At 46.7% G+C, this 19605-nt stretch overlaps 1 protein-coding gene across 3 annotated transcripts; it reads left to right on the top strand.

Annotated features, from left to right (window-relative positions):
* The first annotated feature begins 6190 nt into the window (after positions 1-6190).
* On the top strand, positions 6191-17864 carry IL21R (interleukin 21 receptor). Of its 3 annotated transcripts, none has more exons than XM_065732644.1 (9): positions 6191-6343; positions 9264-9338; positions 10841-10946; positions 11068-11264; positions 11749-11900; positions 12299-12476; positions 12923-13016; positions 13419-13500; positions 16953-17864. In XM_065732644.1, exons 1-9 carry the CDS (start codon positions 6334-6336, stop codon positions 17856-17858), a joined length of 1800 nt encoding a protein of 599 aa, XP_065588716.1. In that variant the 5' UTR covers positions 6191-6333; the 3' UTR covers positions 17859-17864. The 3 variants fall into 3 exon arrangements, with proteins under 3 accessions (XP_065588716.1, XP_065588715.1, XP_065588717.1); XM_065732643.1 differs by having other exon boundaries at positions 12920-13016; XM_065732645.1 differs by lacking the exon at positions 9264-9338 and having other exon boundaries at positions 12920-13016.
* The last annotated feature ends 1741 nt before the right edge of the window (positions 17865-19605 follow it).

Genomic DNA, 19605 nt, shown 5'->3' with positions numbered 1-19605 from the left:
CACTTGACACATTCTGTAGGATTTGTCTGGCAACTCATTAAATTCCAGGTTGGCTCAGCAGAAGAGGTGTTTATGCATACATTTTTCAGCAGTAAAAAGTGGGAGGCCTCCCAGGAAGGAGAGACAGACTGAAGTGTCTGTATTTGCATGTGATGATTAACACACGTGGTGGAGCCAACTCAAGTGCTGATGAACATGGTAATAATTTTTTTTAATGAAATTATGAGGATGAATTTTATTTTCACGTAGATGAGCTTGAATACTCAGAAATGCTCTTTGTGAAGGCAGGCAGTGCTGAAGTAGGAAGGCTTTGGGGCACAAAGGTGAAGAGGCCTTTGGGACTGTATGCAAACTCACTGAAAGGGTGGACAGGAACGTGCACAAAGGCTGTGGTCTGTCTCATGATGAAGCTGACTCACTTCCCTAAATCCTGACAAAAAGTTTAAACAAAACCCCCCAGTTGTTGCAGCTACCCAGAATGGATTACTCACCCGTTGCAGTAGTAGCACAGGGCTGTGAAGGGAGGCATGGGGCTGTCAGTGCTGCTTTCTTCCCCTTCTGCCCCTGCTCTCACCCTTGTGCTCTTGGGGGAGTGCTGGGATGCCTGCACTCAGCTGGAGCGGCCAGGAGAGCTCTGCTCAGGCTGGGATTGGAAGGCTGTTTGCTGCAGCAGTTCCTCTGCTCAGCCTCAACTTTGTTCTCCCTTTTTTTCTTAATTATTTAAATGTATGTATTTATATTTTCCCAACATAGCTGAACCCTCTTGTCTGCTCGTTTCCACTGGGAAAGCATTGTATTCTCCAGTATTCTACACCAGCCCTTCCATCAGAATTTCTCTGGTGAAATTAAACTGTGGCTCTTGGGAAGGTGCAGCCCTGTTCTCGAGACTTGGAAGAACCCAGGACTGGTTCAAACTTCAGGACTGTGTGCAGCTGGCCTGCCCCCACCCTGTGCCATGGGAGACTTGAGTGTGATCTCAGCGTTCCATCTCCCACTTCCTCCACTTCTGCAATCTGGCTGCCGAGCCACAGCTGTTTCAAATGACAAGTTTGAGGCTTAAGATTAAGATCTGCTGGGAGGGTGTGAGAGTTCTGACGTTTAGAGCCGTGTTGGCCTGAGCCACACCTCCTGGGTGCTGGTCTGTATTTGGGAGGAAGAGGAGCTTCAAATCTAAAGGTTGGGACCCTCTGACTGTGGCCTTTTTAGCTGATAGATTGCTCCTACCAGGACAGAGAACTGCCTCTTGCAGTTCAGGGGGTTTTGGTCTTTCTCTGTTTTGTAAGACTGAAGTGCAAATGGAGGCTTGTGCTGACTTGCAGCCTTGTTCTCAGGCTATTTATTACTGACTCACAATTGTTCCACCTCTATGTTATCCTTACCTGCCTGCATACCCAGTGTGAGCAACCTGACTCATCAACCTGAGTGGGTGAAACAGGCTCCTGAGAAAAGCAGCTGTATTCTCAGTTCAGGCTGAGCTCGTTCAATAGTGTTTTTCCTCTGCAGAGAATGCTATGTGTGTTTTTTTCCTTCCTTCTAAATATCTTTTAGCATCTCAGGAATACGCACCTGAACTGAGCAGTTGCATTCAAATTCCTATCAGTCACAAGTTTTGTCACTGGAAAACACAGTAACCCCAAGAGGAGGGTGAGAGGAGTCCAGAGGTATGGGGTTAAACAGACCTGTGAAAGGAGTTACCCAGGGCAGGGATGTGCTGTGAGCTTCTGTAAGAGCTCATGGCACCATCCTGCTACAGAACCTGTGTTGTTCAAGCAGGGTGCAAGTGTGTGCTTATCTATTGTAAGCTATATGCATTATCTAAGAAAAACAGCTGTTGTTAGGTGTCAATTTCTGGCAGCAATGTGGCCTAAAGGTGAGAGAATCAAACAGGGGTTTGTAACTTTTCCTACCTTGCTTTCTAATCTCATGTCTGGCTGTGAAGTTATTGTATGACAGAGTGGATTGTATGATGTTATATACATTATGTTGTATGACCTTTAGTGGATAGAGATGGAGAGTGTGGTTTGCTTTCTCCTAACCGTGATTTTTGTGAAGGAAACTCCTTAATGTGACTTTTGCAGTTTGTGCTCCTGCCTCTCACTGAGCTGCTTCCTTCCAATGTGTGTAAATTTGTGTGCAGGTGCTTTCATGTAGGTGGCTGGGCTAATTCTCAGAGTGCTATGCCCGTGCAATGCACGTACATGCAGATCACTTCCCCACCACTGTAGACTGAGTACAACTCTGCCTCTGCCTCCCACATGGTGATGTACTGTGATCACATTATGCAGCTTTTCATCTTTTTCCCTCACGCTATGATCGAAGTGTCCATCTCATGCTGTCAGATTTCCATCGTTTGCAGCCACAGCACACAGCCTTCAGGGCCCCATGTGAGCTGTGGTGGCAGGGGCAGGAGCAAAGCCCCAGCTCAGCACCACCTCGCTGGCAGAGGAACGGGGCCGATGCACTGGTCGTGTTCTCAGCTGCAGCACTATCATCCTTTAATGGTCTGTCAAAGCAGATTGCTCCAAAAGACAGCAAACAGACAAGCAAAGGAGAAGGTGCCTCCCAGGCACCTCACTTAAAGCTTGCTGAATTGCCATACCTCGGTGTGTCTTCCCAGAGCTCCTAACAACAGCCCACGTCAGCATGAATGGCTTGCCAGGTCTCGCCTGCTCTGTTTTTGGACGAGATGAGGATGCAATGGTGAGAGGAAATTGCAACTCTGCCGTACTCTGGCCAAAATCTTTGCACTGTTTGTGCCTTGTACTGTCCTACTTCTGTCCTGTCCCTTCTCTGTTTTTCTACAACACAAAATTTCCACGCACTGTTCTTCCACCTCACCAGCAAGACTTTAAGGTAAAAGAAAAATGTCTGCAGCTTTGTAACAAGCAGTGCAGGGAACTGATTGCTGCAGCATATTTATCTGCACGCTGATGAGATACTAGACCTCCCCCCGTCCGTGGGGTGTGACAGGTCTCCTAAGGAGCTCCTTCCCTGATTCGGTGATGGATCAGCTGCTCCTGTGCTCCTCTCTGTGTTTGTCCTTCACTGTTGAAGAGCAGTGCAGCTGGAGCACTGTGATTGGAGGTAACTGCGGTGGGGATTATTAACATATCACTGGGACTTTCCTGCGTACTGCTGTTTCTTAGACGCAGGGGAATTTAACACAAGCAGAAGAGTTTGGGGTTGGCTGCTTCTCCCCAGCTCAGCCACTACTGGTTTCACTTGCAGTAAACCACCCACACAGCAGCAAAAATTGTAACAGGGTGAGGAAGCATTGGACTGCCTTCTGGGGTGGGGGAGAATTTCCACTCCTGGCTCAGAGTCTTAATCAGCCCCTTGTTCTTGTTTTAGTGCTGTGGACAGTTGCTGTGAAAGCCAGCACTGCACTGGCTGTGGTTTGCCCTGAAGTGAGCACTCCTGGTTTGGAGAGCAGAGGTGCCTAGGAGGTGGCTCTGGCAGGTTTAAGGTGTGCTGTGCTCACTGTCCAGTAGCTGTGCCTTACAGGCTCTGGGCTTGAATGTTCAATGTGACAGTTGAGCTGGCAGAGGGGCTCAAGCAGCACCATGCTCCTGCACAGCAGCTCAAGGGAATTAACATCACTGTCAGGTGACTTCTTTCTGCCTCAGGGGCAGGAACTAGGATCTGTAGTTCATCATTACAGCCCCGTTCTGAGCTGTGCTGGCCCTCTGCAACAAATGGTGTTGTTCAGAAGCAGCAGTATTTCTTCGCACTTTGGTCAGCCAGCCCCGGCTGTTCTCAGTACTTGTCTTACAGCCTCCAGCTGAGCTCCTGGGTTGTTTCTATTTTACATTCTATCTGCCTTTGCTTTAACATCTTGCCACTCATAGAACGTTCCTTTCCAACTTCTGCAAATACAGAGACAGGATAAGCAATGTGGAAACTGGACTGTGCAGTTACTCTTCCTCAACCCCAGAACAGCAACTGGGGGCTGCAAGCAGCGTCCTCGTTTGATCAACAACTATACCACGGCCAAAGCTGCTATGGAACATGGAATCCCCCTAGTCTATGCTTTGTAGGGACAACGTTCAGCCTCCTCTTCTTCCTGAGCACTGTAAAAAAATCTACCAGTGTTTATGTGGATGCAAAGGTACTGATGTGGAATTATTTTGTTGTATTAGTCCCTGTGCTCTAGTGAAGCCAAAACCCCCACATTTCAGCCCTTCTAGCCTCAACTAAAATGGGTGCTGCCTTCTGCCACCTTACAGCTTTGTAGCAAGCCGCAGCTTCAAGTAATAGGAATGGTTGCAGGAAGGTTCCAGTAAGCCCTATTGCTTCTCTGTACAGAAATGTAATTTGAATTTTTGGAAACATCGGTTACTCCAGAACAGTCCATGTCCATGAAGACCACATTTATCTCCAACATTGTTAATAACTATCCATCCTGCATCCCCATCCTTTCTCCTTAACGTGCTATGCTGCTGCCAGTGACATAAGGAGCTGCAAGCTGCACTGGGATGGTATGTTCTACAGCTTTTGGGGTGAGCTAGCAGTGCTGTTGGAGTCTGTGCACTGCCGTGCACAAGTTGAAAGCAGCTGGTGTGTTAGCAAACCTATTTGAGATGCCAGAAGCTGTGCAGGGTACGCTCAGTTGCTGCACCTAGCCCAGGAAGTGGAAGGCTCACTGTAAAAACTTGTGGCCAGGCAGTGTGGCCGAGTGGGTGAAGTGAAGCTCTTGCCACAAAAAGCCATATGCCAGCAGCACTGCTCTGATCTTGGTGCATCACTGGATGCAGAGGGGATGCATTGCTGGATGTTGGGCCTCAATGGGTGTGACACACACTTCTGGAGGGAGTGACCTGTGTATGGGCTCTCAAAGGAGCCTGAGCATTCTGAGCAGGGAGGTGTGGAGGCTCCATCAGAGGAAATGCTCTTTCCTGCAGGTTGAATGTCTTCCAGCAGGTTCCAGTGCAGCAAAACATCTGAGGAGAGGGTCCTGGGCACGTTCTGCATGGTTCAGATGAGGGTGATGGATTTGAGCAGAGCTGTAGGTTTCTGTTCCAGATGGTCAGGGTGAGTTGACAGGCGCAGTCATTCCTGTTTCTGCTTACCAATGTGTATCTGGTGATTTCCTAAGAGAAGAAGATACAAGGCTGTGAGTGCTCCCCTCCATGTGAGCAAGACACACAGTCACAGCTCAGCAAAGGTAAGCCCTTTTCCTCTGGCAGGAGCCAAAGCAACATCTGCTACAGCCTTCGTGCAGAACAGGGTCAGGCTGAGATGCGTACTGGGGGGAATAAGAGGCTGAGCCCACAGCTGGCAGCTGGAAAGAGACAATCAGGAAAGGAAAGTGGGAGTCAGGAGTGCAGTGTTGTGGGAGTCTGTGTGGGTGACAGTCAGCATTCCCCAGGCTGAAAGCAACGTGCTCCCTCCTCTGTGCAGCATCCTGTGTGAGCTCGCAGGCTCCAGCTGTGGGGCTCTGTTGTTTTTCAGCCTGCCGCTTTGCTGACTAACACCTCCGCTTTCTGCCAGGCTCATTCATATTTTACCCCATTTCCTGAGCTTTAAGGTGGTTTCTTCTATTGCTTTCCCCTCCAGTAGAACACAGTCACTCAGGTCTCAGCTGTTCTTCTGTCATTGTTGACTCACTCCTTATGGTAATACATTATTATCTCCCTCTTAAATGTCACCAGAAGTGTTTTTAGAATTATCCTGCCTGGTCTGTATCTTTGAGGTTGCATAGAATATTGTTCCAATTCCTGGACCTGCATGGGGTCAGCGAAGGAGGCAGAGCACTTCCCTGCCTGCACTGTGATGGTTGCTGCTGCCACCTGGTCCCAGAGGCTGTTTTGGAGACAGGTGGTAAAAGTAAAGTGGCACTGAGCTGTTGGATGTGGTTCATACTGTACTATTAAGTTAGGTTTAACCACCTAACGACTTGACACCAATGCCTCCCCACTGCAAACCACTCATTCTACCAACCCCACTAAACAACTCAGATGACCTTTTAGATCTAAGCCCCGTGAGTTTGCTTTATGCACTCTCCCACCTTTTTCTCACATAATAGTAAGATAAACGAGCGATACAGTAATAAATGGTGTGTGGGAGTCTGGACCTGAATTCATTGCCTTCTCTGTGCTCACCACATCCTTCTGTCAGTAATACTGATACAGTGATGACGTCAACCGCCGCCTATCACTGTGTATTCCAATACAGCACAGCTCCTGGTACACACACCAGGCACTACTCTCACAGTGCTGATGAGAGCCACCTGCTCTCCAGCTCCCACATGCAGTGGCTGCGGTCCCAGTAACCAGTTAGCCAGGCCAGCCTGGCTGGGGGAGTGTTGGAGGTCTGACATGGACGGCTGAAAGGATGAGGGAAGGTAATGTCTGTGTTCCCATCAATTTGCTCCTGCTTGATACCTGTGACTTCACTATAAATCTTTCCTATTGCTGACGTGGCCCTTGTGCCCCATGGCACTCGCATTGCCTCGCACTGGACAGCTGGAGGAGCCTGCTGCCTGCCTCCCTGTTGCTTTGAAGGTGGTGATTAGGTAGCAGTGTGTGTTGCTAATGAAGTTTTTAAGAAGAAAGCTTGCTTTTGCATCTAGCTGGTAGCCTGAGAGACTTCTGCAGACCTTCCGCTCTTTTTACTTGGTTGTAACTGGAACATTTTTTTCTTTATGCTTGGAAGTATCAAAATTTTCATTTTCTATTTTCATATAAACAACTTTTAATTAGGCTTTTTCTTTAAGGAGTAAGCAGTTCCTGGATGCATTTCAAATTATGATCTTACTTTACATCCATATTTGGCAGCTCACAGCACAGTACCCCAAGATCTTTAGCAAAATAATCTTAAATATCTGTGTACAGGTCCTGTCTCCTTTTCAGTGGTGTATTTTAAAACATCATAGAGTCATTTATAGGTGTGTGTTAATCACCTTTTATTAAGAATGGCCAGGTTGGATGGGCCCTGGGCTGCCTGATGCAGTGGGTGGCAACCCTGCCCACGGCAGGGGACTGGAGCTGGCTGATTTGTGAAGTCCCCTCCAACCTGAGCTGTTCTGTGACTCACATTATTCTATGATAATTACAAAGGGGAAGGGGCTTCTCTAATTCAAAGCAGGGAGTAAGTTCCTGCCTCTGCTCATTGCCTACTGCTCTCTGCTTGGAAGTGAACAATCATGGAAGCAGGGAGCCGTCCTTATTCTGCTCCTGTGTTCTTATTGAGAAATCTTCCTTCTAAATTGCTGTGTTTTACAATAACCTTTCTCCAGTGTGTAATGACAACCTCTGATGTTGCTGTAGTACTGCTTGGGCTTGTTGCTTTGACTTGTTTGTGTTTGATCTGTCCTTCTCTGATTAGAAAGGAAATAAGGAAGAAACAACAGTCTACTAAGCAACAAAGGCTTCCCTCTCATGCTTTGCCTGTGTAGGCAGGAATGGAAAGAAGGAAAGCAGAACAACAGCGATATCATGGCTGGAAACACTCAGGGCACTGCTAGTTGAATTCTGAAACAAGCAGCAAGTCTGCAGAGCTCTTTGGGAGTCCAACCCTTCCTGCCTCTGCTGAAGAAGAGGCAGCAAGCATCCTGCTTCTGCTTGCAGGGAGACCAAGGCTGTGGTGTGTGGCAAAGCAGTGACATTGAGGTTGGGCTTCTGCAGCAGGGCACAGCCCTCAGGGGGCATTGCAGCCCCTGGGCTGCACTCAGGGAGAGGGCACGAAGATCTGAGGTAGCAGGCAGCAGCACAACCTTGTTCTGGGCCTAGTGATATCTAGGCTTCAGTGGTCCACTTATTTGGTACAGCTCTTGCATTAAATATACTGCAAGGAACAGAGCTTGTGATGATAAGACATTGTAGGCAGATGCTGCAGTGTGAGGGGGATTCCCATCTCCAGGGGGGGCAGTTATGTGAGCGTGCTTTGGATGGTGTGGTGCCTTTCTCTGAGAAGGAAGAGTCTAGAAAAGAGCTGGGGAAGGATCAATGAGAGCACAGGTGTTGTTCAGTAGTGGGCTGTGCCTTTGTAATCAGGGAATGGTGGTAATGACAACTGTGATTGTACAGAGAAAATTTGGAGACCGGGGGGAAGGGCTTCTGTCCTGCTGCTCACAGGGGGTGAGGGAGACAAGCAGGGTGGAGTGCTTGTGCTCCTTGCTGAGCTGGGGCAGCTGCTTCTCTGTGTCTGCAAAGGAGCAGCAGCAGCAGCACTGCTCCCGCTGCAGAGCTGAGGTGCTGCACCCAGCTTCGGAGTGAGCCCTGTTGATCTCATCTGGACACTGCAGTGCCTTGAGAGAAAGACTCGGAGCTCACGTGGGTTTGCAGGGGCTTTTTGGTGGCTGCTAAATTTATTTTGCTTTCATTATTTGAGTAAACTTGGAAATTTTTAAACATCGTGAATATTCCCCACGTGGGAGAGGCGTTGCTGGTGCTCTCTGATGGGCACCTGACTGTTCACCTCATCTGCATCATTTTCACAGGTGCCTTGTTGCAAACCAGCAACAGGTTCTTCAGGACTCTGGCACTTGTTGCTTGCAAGCTTGGCTTGCAGCCAGCAGAAGGGCTCCTGTGGGTTCAGTCACTGAAGGTGTTGCAGTCATTTGCCTATGGTGCTGTTTCCTCACTTTGTTACACACATCTTGTTGTCCCCTTCTCTGAAGACCTTCCTTCCTGTAGATTCTTTTCACCAAAGTGTATCAGGACAGTCTTCTCCTGAAGAGTGCTATACGGTACTCTTTTCTGTGACATATGGGAGACTGTTTTCTGTTTCACTCGATCTGACACTGTGGAGTCCCTTAACTGGATGTCCCCTGCTTATTTAACTATGCAGAGTCCAAATAAGTACTATCCATAGGGACCCACACTGACATTCAGACTCTTTTATTGGACTGTTCCACCCTAGAGAGGTTTAAGCCACAACAATGTCACTTCTAGTTGCAATGCATTTCTAATTGCAGGAAGTTGCACTGACAAAGGAAAAAATGGGTTAGCACTTAACCAAGAGTCTTCCTGGTGCATGGATAGACTGAGGCTGCAGTCACTTTTCTGCTAGCTCTGAGCACATGCTGCTGGCAAAGAGCAGAAATGTCACTCATCTGTATTATGGCTGTTGGTCCCCCACTCCCAACACCTTAGTTCATGGGAGAGATGTATAGAGGAGAGCTGAGTTGCCTCGCTTAAATTAAGCACTTTACTTTTAGATGTGTAAATGAAGGCTAGACTAATTCCACTTTAACCTCCAGCACACATGAGCGGGTGGCTGCGCTGAACTCTTCATTATGTGGCTTTTTTGCTTTTTTTCAGGACGTACAGTCAGAACCAAAATGAGGAACAAACTATGGCTCCAGAGTATTTCCTTCTTCCTTTTATTCCAGTACAGTAAGTTCACAAACGTGTTCCTGGCTGTACACAAGGTTTGCCTTCCGGGTTGTTGACACAGGCTCTGCAGGGCTGTACACAGCACCGTTCTTACTGTCAAAGTAAAATCCTTTGGTCTTTGTATCTGAAGCTGCCAAGGATGGAATTCATCCTACAATTGATTGGGTTATTCTAACATTTAATTACTCCCTTACCAGTAAAAATTTTTGTTAACTTCTTAATTTCATTAGCAAATTCTTGCACAGAGATAAGTTTGCAGACTGCCTGCTGCTGAGGAATACTTGTCTTTTTGACCAATATCATAATGGCATAGAAGGACGCTAATTAGTAGTGCTCACTAGCTTATGAATGCTAGCTGCCCTTTCTAAAAGAAAGCAAGGATAATATCACTCTTTTTCTAGGAGTGCAAAGTTAGTCTAAGGAAGAAAATGTATCTTGCTTGGGACTGAAGTAAGAAATGTGTGCCCTGAGGCCTTAGGGCAGCCTGCTAAGGACCCAGAATGAAAAGTTAGGATTGGAATGAAACAAAACGAAATGGATGAAAATTTCAGAACAGAATTGTGAAGTCAGAGTGAAATGGAAAAGTCAAAATGAAACAAAATAACAGCCACATAATTTGAATAATGTGATGCTAAATAAAGCACATGAACACATTTGGAAGCGGAGGCTGTTGCAATAATCCCCACACTTCTTTTTCTGTCACCTTCCTGCTTCACTGGGGGGTCTCGTAAGGGGATCTGAGTGCTGGGGCAGACTGTCATGCCCAGAATAATAGGGTTTTGTACAGCACATCTCAGGTACTGAGGAGTAAATAAGAGCTTCTGCACAACAGTTAAAAGCATAAAAACTGTTTTGTGGCCGCTTACAGATTAGCTAATTTTCCTAATGACCACAGCATAACTTCTATAATTACCCCTTATGTTGTCATCAGAAGGCTGTTTAAGTGATCAATACATTCTTCCAACCACTTGAGCATCAGAATTACTTATGGGGATAATAGTGGAAAAGTTGCAAACATCTTTCTGCCAATATATGATGAAGAGTTCATTCCAAGTCCCTCTTCACGAAAATCATTGATGCTGCAGATATCAAGCTGTAGAAAATTGTATATGAAGAGAGTGGTAAAGAAAGAATTACTACATTATGAATTCTTAATGTGCCAGGAGCCATGAACATTAGGCTGCGACTGTGTGAGAGAGAACAGAGATATGTTTGAAAATTCAGCCATGCTTTGGGCACACTGTGGTATTTCTGAACATCAGCTGCTGCCACAGCATTTCTAGTAGGTTTTTCTTTAACACTAACTGGACTGCCAGGAGCTCACCTCCCTTTGGAGGTGGAGCATACCTGTGCTTCAGGACTGGAGGCTTTCTGAGCCTGGAGCAGAGCAATCTGTTCTCTTTGGGTGTGGTGGGAGCCCTGAGGGCTGTGTGTGTCAACACCAAGTTCTGCTTGCTGCAGCATGGAAGCTGGTATTGTGTTTTCTCTTTCCAAACCTACAGCCATGTGTCGTGAAAACCTCACTTGTTTTGTGGACTACGTGCAGACCCTGTCCTGCCTCCTGAGAAATGACCTGGGTGCCAGTTCATACAATCTCACTGCGACGTGGTACGTCTTAACAGAACGCAGTTTTTATTTCAGTCTGTTTTGTTTCAGTAACAGATTAGTGCAACTAGATTCTGTGATAGATGTGGACTACTTTCTTTGGTGGCTTTTTTGATGGTTTCAGGGTTGAGGAGGACAATACAGAAAGCACTGTGGCAGCCTGCAGTCTCCTGGAATTGTCCAGGAGCACCAACCACACAGAATATAAGTGCACTGTGGACATGACTGAACTGCTGGCAGACATCAAAGTCCAGGTGGATGTTACAGAGATAACTGACAGGCAGCCTGTGATTTCCAGAGGCTTTTATATGAGAGAAAACAGTAAGTACAAAAATGATGGGCTTGATATATGTTGCTTGAGCTTGTCTCAGTCTGCCAGGACAGTCTGGGCAAGGAGTGAGCAAGACAGCCAAGGGCTTGAACTGTGTTCAGTGTGCATTCCTCTGGGCAGGACACTGTGATCTTACTGTTGCCACTGAGAACTGCAGAACAACTCATGCCTGTGACTGAGTTGAATGGCCCAACTAAGCAGATGACAAAGACTAAAGGAGACCTCCTGTGTGATGGGCAGAATAAGGAACTCTGCTTTCCTCATCTCCCAGAAGCTAGCTGCCCTTGTACTATCTTCCCTGGCTCCTAAGGTGATGAGGAATTGCATAGATCGGCAGCAGAGTCAAGGATGTAAGAGATTCAGAGAAGTGTGAGCCAGATATCAGATGTTCTGCCTTGCACGTATTGTGCTGGGCCATCTCTTGCATCTGTTGTAATGCTGTGAAGAGTAACACTGTTCTGTCTTCACCTGCAGTCAGACCACAGCCCCCATTCAATGTGACCGCTGTGTTCACAGAAGGTTACAACATTTCATGGGAAACCATCTATCAGAACCCTCTTTTCTACTTTTTGAATGAGGAGCTGGAATATCAGCTGCGCTATAAGAGAAGGACTGACACCTGGGAGGTGAGTGAGATGTCAGTTTACCATCAAGTACCAGCAAAGAGAAGACCAGCCCAAGCAGGACAGAAACACTGGTGTGGAAGAGGGGTTCTCGAGGTTTTGAATAAGATTCTCTTTTTTTTTGCCTGGACTAAGAACTTGCAGGACTAAAAAAAGAATTGAGAAGCAGAAGCTGTTTGAAAAATACAAGGTTCTGTGGGGAAGGGAGGTAGATCATTCACTTCTGCTGTTCTGCTTTGAAGAATCCCCCAGGGCCCCATGCAGCCACTGAGCAGCCAGAGCATAGCCCACAGAAACATGACAGGAGAGGGGATTCTTTTGCAGGGCTCTCAGAGAGGGTAAGATGTGAGCAGTCTTTCCAGCGCTGACTACTTGTTGTTTAACTTGTTGTTAATTCACAGACTCAGAAGACTAAATCTGTCCATGAAGATAGACGGTCACTGGTGATCCTGCCGTGGGAACTCCAGAGGAACACTGAGTATGAATTCCAAGTGAGAGCCAGACCCAAGGAAGGCTCTGGCTACTATGGATTTTGGAGTGAATGGAGTTCCCGGCTGACACTGAAAACCAGACCTGCTGGTACTCACTGCTAGCTCTTCCTGTCCTTCTAGTTGGTCCAATGTTAGAGAACACTTCCAGAAAACTAATCTAATCAGAACAAAAGCTAGATAGTCTAGTAAAAGCGGGCATTTGGCTTGTTTATGGGTCCATGAACCCCAGGTGTGGGCCAAAACAATGCTGTGGCAGCACTAGGAAAAGTGGTCCCAGGAGCAGGGAGCTGTACTGCCCCATGCATGTCAGCTGCCAGCTGCCCTGTGGCCTGGCAGCTTCTTTCACTGGTGAATCTTCTCTGACCAACTTCATTCGTACCTGACTTCATGTACAGGGGAATGGTCCCCAGGTAACAGCCTCAGAGTCTCTAAAACAAAGTCTGGGGTAAAGCCTTGGCATCTTCTTTCTGCCACTTATTGACCAGAGTCGAAGGGCAAGGTGAGTCTGAATGACCTCACATCTTTCTCCAGCAGTAACGCAGACAGCAGGCATGGGATGGATGCTGTTCTTTGTTGTTGCCATGGTGATCACTGCCTCAATCACAGCCTTTTTGGCCAAGCAGCAGAGGTAAGAGCCCATATTGAAGCTGGACTTAAGTGCCTTTGTTCTGTTCCACTAAAAATGGGGTGTTCACATGTAGCCTTCTTTGCATCTTGTGCCTTCAGGCACAGATACAGCTGTGGCCTTGTGAGGGCCACCAAAGTGTGGTCTCCAGCTTGTGTGCTGTCAAGAGTGCCTTGCTTTGCTCTGGCAACTCTGATGCCTTTCAGCAGGCTGGGTGGGAGAGAACACTGGTGCACAGGGACTGAGCAGAGGCTGTTTTCCTGGTCCTATCCATGCTCTGGAGATGCCCAGATGGGAGCAGGCACAGCTTGCTGATGCAAATCCCTCAGGGCAAGTCTGGGGCCCCTCCCCTCTTGCAGCGGGACAGTGTGCTTAACCCTAAAGCCTTTTTCTTTTATTTTTCAGCTTGTGGAAGAAGATTGCTTGCATCCCAGACCCATCTGCCTTTTTCAAACCACTTTACCTGATGTATAATGGAGATTTCAAGGTATAAATGGATTACTAAGTGAGTGGAGCATATGACAAAAGTAAAGTGAAAGGTTCCACATTATTTCCTGGGCAAGGGATTCTCATTAGGACAGTAAGTGGAAGAATGTTTCGGGAATGCTGCATGGGTACAGATGAGGATCAGAGACCTCCAGTGTGTATTCTGTGTTGTGATGGTCTTTATGCCTGTCTCTTGTAGATGCTTTCTTAGTGGGTAAGCTGAGCTCATATTTGATCTGTGAAGTTTCTGGTTGTGAAGGGAATGGACAAAGCAATACCAGGACATGCTGCAATCTCATGCTGCCATCATGGATCTGGACTGTAGGCTTTGCTGTAGGGCCAGATCTCCCACTTCAGCCTCTGCAGTAACACGGGCTCAACATTAAGCTCTGTAGTTCTCTGTGGAGGGTTGTTCATGCAGACACATCACCCTGGAAAGATGGCTAGAGCCATGGGGGCAGAAACTGCTGTGTTACAGCACTGTATGTGCAGCTGCCTCCCCCATAGGGAAGTATCTTTGTGAAGTGAGTGGCTTTGCCCAGCCCTCACAAACTACCTTGTTTTTTAATGTCAGCCAGACTCACTCATCTGACAAACCCACAGGGTTTGCAGAATCTCTCAAGATACAAAAGAACATTGAGTGTCCATAGACACTGTATTAAGCTGAAGTGCAGTCTCCACTGCCACCACGAAATTGTGGAAGTGCTGGCACTGAACTGCAGATCACTGCCTCTTTCTGAGTGAACTCCTGTCATTCCTGCTCATCAGTAGCACTGATCATAGTGTCAGCTTTTTGTTTCTGCTTTTCTTAGACACTCACCAAGGGGGTTGCTAGCTGGGCCCTAACGATCATCATGTACTTTCCTACTGATGCATGGATGATGATTGTAATAGGGTTAAATGACAAATTTTATATGGGCACCGCTCAAGCTGAAGTCTTGATTGTTTCTCTTCCTTCCTGCCTTCCCCTTTCAGCCCTATTACAGCTTCCCATGTTTGCACACGAGGGGTACTTGCATCTCCTTGTGATGCACATGACACTGGTAGGTTCCCAGGAAAGGAGCCAGGACTAGGTGGGCCAGGTGTGGGAATTCCTAAAAGTCGAAGGATAGTGCTCATAGTGGAAGTGAAACCACCTGTCATGCCCAGAGCCGTGCTCTTCTCAGAGAACCTCAGGGCTTCATCCTGCTCCATGGGAGTGATGCTATTGCTGGTTTCAGTGTGGTTGTTGAGTGCTGACAGGAAGGAATTAACCTCACTTACAATGTTGCTAAAGCTCAGTTCTGAGAAGGTAAATAAATTTGCAGAATAAAGTTGCCCACACACAAGATTCAGGAGCAGACAGTGTCAAGAGGATGTGGTGACCTTGCCAATATGTGAACACAGTCATCATTATCAGCAGGCAGAAAAACAATTGACCTAAGGCTTGTTCAGCTGCATCCTGCCTGCATCAAAGCAAGCATTTAGGAAACGTCTGGGGATAATGACAATAGTAATGGCTGCACAGAACAGACCTGGGTTGGACTGCAAGCAGTGAAAATATTGGAGAACCATTAAGACATAAAAGGAGAAGGGAAAGCAGAGGAACACTGCCCACCCCTTCAGTGTGTGTGGGTTCTTATGTTCCTGTTGGGTGGGAACGTGTAAATGCGTGTCGAGAGGGCATAGGAAATATTCTGCATGCTCATTTCTGAGAAGGGAGTTTCCTTCAGTTCCCTTAAATAGCCTTTTGCATGCACAGCTTTAATGTTAAGCTCTTGCAGCTTATGTTAAAAATAAACTGAAATAGATTGGGTGCTTCCTGCAATAGTGAAGTTTCTACACTTGATGTCAGTGTGTCACAAGCTAATCTTAGCAAATGCAAGGTCTGCTTCAAAAGTAATGCCTGCTATTTTGTGATATCAGACCAGTGTTGGAGGCAGCTGTTGATAGGATGGCAGCAGAGGAAGGACCTTCCCACCAAAATCCCATTACAGTTGTTGCTATGGGACAAACGGAGCAGAGGGGCTCTGACACAATGGTGTCTGACATGGAGGTGTGGATGAAGCAAAGGGGTGGAACTGAATTCCTCCACGCAGAAAAAAATGGCACCCACTGATCTTCGTGGATGCTTGCTGGATGCTGATGGAGACCCAGCAGTGGCTGTGGCACAGTGAGGCACTAATGCTGCAGTTCAGCAGTTGTGATAGTGGCACTCTAGTGGTGCAGACAAGCAGAGCATAGAGACTTGATCATCACTAGTGAAAATGTACAGCTAATGGTAGTGACTATGTTGCAAAATAGTGTTTTGTAGCTGAGAATTTGCTCTATCAGTGTTATTGTACTCTTCATGTGTTGTTTTAGAAGTGTTTCATTACTTTTGGAGCAGCCTACATACTTTGCTCATGTTTAGCTTTGCTGTGTGTTATCTGGCTCCAGGAGCTGATAGTATTCAGACAGTTTGCTGTGAAGTTTTTGCAGTTTGCTGTCATTTCAGGCAGCACCCCATGTCAGAAACCTTCAAACCTTCAGGAAGCTCTGCACTACCTGTTCCATACCCAGCACAAAGTGCTGCATGACTCAGCTCAGCCATCAGGCAAGTGTCAGGGAGCTTGAGTTTCAGAGCAGAGCCTGACTTGTGGACTGCGTGGCACACACCAAAAGTTTGCTGTGATCTGAGTGTCTGACTCAGTGACTTCTTTGAAGAGAACAGAAATTTTACTTTGTTATTAGCTCAAATTAACCTAAAGATAACTTTTCTCCCAGACAAAACTGAGTGTGAGGGATCTATGATCTAGACACAATACGTGGCAGAGGGCAGAATGTAATGCTAGTTGGGGTACGGAAGGACAAGATCCAATGTGTGATACCTCCCAATCATCCCAGTGTTATCTGCACCAAGCAATAGCTACAGCTCTTTGATGCCTGTAGCCCCTGCCTACCCCAGCATCCTTCTTGTCACTGTGAGAGAAAGAACAAGTTTGGGGCATGGCCACAGACAAAAGATCAGGTTAAGCCTTGCCATGAGCAACTGAAGTGAGAGAAGTGACAGAGCAGGGCTATGTGTGTGCTGGCTGCAGATGTCGCACATAAAGTAACTGACCTTGCTTCCAGAGAGAAGCAGTGTCCTGGAGAAGATGCAGGGCAGATGTGGTGGCTTGGGAGAGATACCTCTGGCTGATGAAGTGGGAATGCTGCTATGGCAGTGGCAGCTTGTTTGGTTGGTTTTTGTTTGTTTCAGCATGAAGAAAACTGTAAAGCCATGCAAATCTCTCAGAGCTAATTAATTTTATGTGAGCTAGTTCTCCTGCTCTACCTGTTCCCTGTAATAACTGCATCTCATACCCTGCCACTTTGGAGGAGTCAGTGATATTACAGTTTGATGTTGCCTTTAAAAGCATAAGATCTTCAATTGGTTCTGTAGAAACTTGCACGTGACAACACTAACCCGTGTGTGTGTGTATTTTCATGCAGAAGTGGGTTGGTACATCCCATATGAAAATGACCATTGATTTATTTGAATGGGAAATAGTCCCTTCAGAAGTCCTAGAAGTTTACAGCACGCGTCCTTCCAACTGCACCTCACAGGAGGAGATAAGGGAGTTGAAAAATGGCCTGCCTTGCAAGCCTTGTATGTCCTGCTTGACCACCCCAGTCCAAGACAGCCTCCTGTCAAGTGTGAACAGCAGCAGTACGACTCAGGATCGCTCCTATGGACATCTGTCCATTGACACTGTGACAGTGGCTGATGAATTTACACCTTGTAACTGCCAATGCAACTGTAACCGCATGTACAGAGAACAAAAGCATAACAGTGATGAAGATATTGCTGGAGAAAATGGTTACCCCAAGGTTAATATTGATGATGAGGACAGAAGGCCATCCAGTGCCTTGCATCTGTCTGACCTGAGCTCACAGGACAAAATTCTGGCCTCAGGCTCTATGTCCACAGATCACCTGAGGACTACAGGTGCCCCAGGCCACCAGAAAGTTGAGGGGGCTTTGGAAGGAGGGATGGGGAGCATCCTAGAAGCCCTTTGCTTGCATCCGCATCAGTGGGATTTGGAAAATCCAGCTTCTCTACCTTCTCCTGATGGTGAAAGTGTATCGTACAGTGAAGGATCCTGTGACTTTTTCCCTCACAGCGCAAGGCCTGGTGACAGTTACCCCATGATCTGCCTAGATTTGGACACTATTGACAGTGGCTTTGTGGATTCAGACTGTGGGAGTCCAGTTGATTGTGAATTTGAGCAAAATAGTCAGACCAACTGTGGGTCTGTTCCTCTTGAGCAGGAGGGAGAGGACTTTCCGCGGAGCTATGTGAAGCAGTGGGTCTCCTGCCATGCTGACAGCCCTGCCAGTGGGACCCAGACAAACTGAGGACTTGATTTTCTGCAGTGTTTTCCATACTGTGCCAGAAGCAAAGTGCCAGCCAAATTCAGAAGAAAAAGCGAAGCTGACTTTGTGTAAGCTGTACTACATACAATGGAGAACAGTTAGGCCTGTATAAATATGTCTATTTCTCCGGACACTCGTTATGTTCATATTGCATCAAAGTTGACATGATTAATTTTTTAATGTATTTTTTTCAGCATTCTTCATCAAACCTTTATATAATGACCTTCAAACTTCAATTTTTTACAAGAAAAAAGCAACTGTACCCTTAAAATTGCTCCTTATTTTACATAGATATGCAAAAATTTTTTTTAAAGTAAGCTTATAAATAGTACAGAACTTTTAAAGGATTTTCCATGGCCTTCTGTCATGACTGGAGTTGGATGTACATGGAATCTTAGAAGCATATCTAATGGCAAACATGCTTGTTACATTAAAGTTCCCTTACCCTATACTAACAACAGGTGTTGTTACTTTTCCTACCACCCTCCTCTTTAAGCAAAGCCATAGCAGTTTGTATTAAGTATGAATTATAGCCATCCCTGACCATGGGGTGTAATCCAAAGCAATTCTCATCATCAGAGAATGGTGTATCCAAGAGACAAATCATACCCCAGATTTTAGATGGAGTTTGCCTTTGCAGGGAGAGTTTATAAATTAAAAATCTTCAAAATGTAATTCCAGTGAAGCTCCTTCTCCTTGGGCTTCCTACTGATCCTGCACCTCTCCACACATTTTCCAAGCACATTAAATATAGCACTGAGCAGCTATTAGGATTATGCAGAAGCTTCAGGAGCGTTGTCCCTCCTGCACGTGCCTGCAGCTCTATCTCTTGTCTTGGACCTGGTCCACTGCAGCTAACAGGTCAGCAGCACAGAGCTTCCCTGATTTCTGCTACAATTAAAGTGGTATTTATGCTGCAACTGTGATTGTTTCCCCCATACATCTCTGCCTGTTTTGTTTAGGATAACAGTCTTAAAAAGTTAATGTGATACTGATATTGAAAGTGAACACCTTACATCTTAGGTAGGCACAGTGCTTCTAACCCAAGAAGTGGTTGGCTGCTGATCATACAGTGCGAGAAACCGCATCTTTAACAAGGTATGTTTCCAGTGCAGCAACAGTCTGTGATACCAATAAACACTCTTCCCTCTCCCCAAGCTTTTACTCATGATTTTTGGCAAGCCCACAGCTCCCTTTGGTGGTTTCACCCTGATGGGCAGCTGAGCTCCATCATGCTGCTCTCTCAACCCCTTCCTCAAAAGAACAGGAACAGAAGACAGGATGAAAAGTGGCTCGAGGGTTGAGATAAGGACAGAGAAATCACTCTCCAACTGCTGTCACAAACAACACGCTCCCTTAACAAGAGGGAGCACTGCAATGAAGAGAAGCTGCTCCTTTCATGGGTGGGTGCTGTGGGAGGTTTTTCTGTGCATCCTCAGCCCCCATCTGATTGCTCACAACAGCTGTAGTGCCAGCCGTACTCATGTTGAGCCTGCAGGGATTAGCTTGTTTTGCCTGTACTGTTTTTACTGCCTCAAGGTACCCCCTAGCTCGGGCCTTCCTGGGCACAGGGTGCAGATAACAGTGGGTTCAGTTCCTTCTCCTGTTTTTGCTGTCTTCTGTGGCTGTGCAGCAAGTACCCTGCACGTCCTCCGTGGGGCAGCAGAGGAGCGAGTGAGCTGAACTCTTGCACTAACTTCTCTGCATGCTCTGAAGGCAAAACGTCAAA

Source organism: Cyrtonyx montezumae, unplaced genomic scaffold (assembly GCF_038088225.1).
Source record: "Cyrtonyx montezumae isolate F1298 unplaced genomic scaffold, pur_monq_1.0 scaffold_16, whole genome shotgun sequence".
In the NCBI taxonomy this organism is placed as follows: domain Eukaryota; kingdom Metazoa; phylum Chordata; class Aves; order Galliformes; family Odontophoridae; genus Cyrtonyx; species Cyrtonyx montezumae.
Note: the sequence above shows the minus strand (reverse complement) of the source record. Positions and strands in the feature narration are given on the sequence as shown.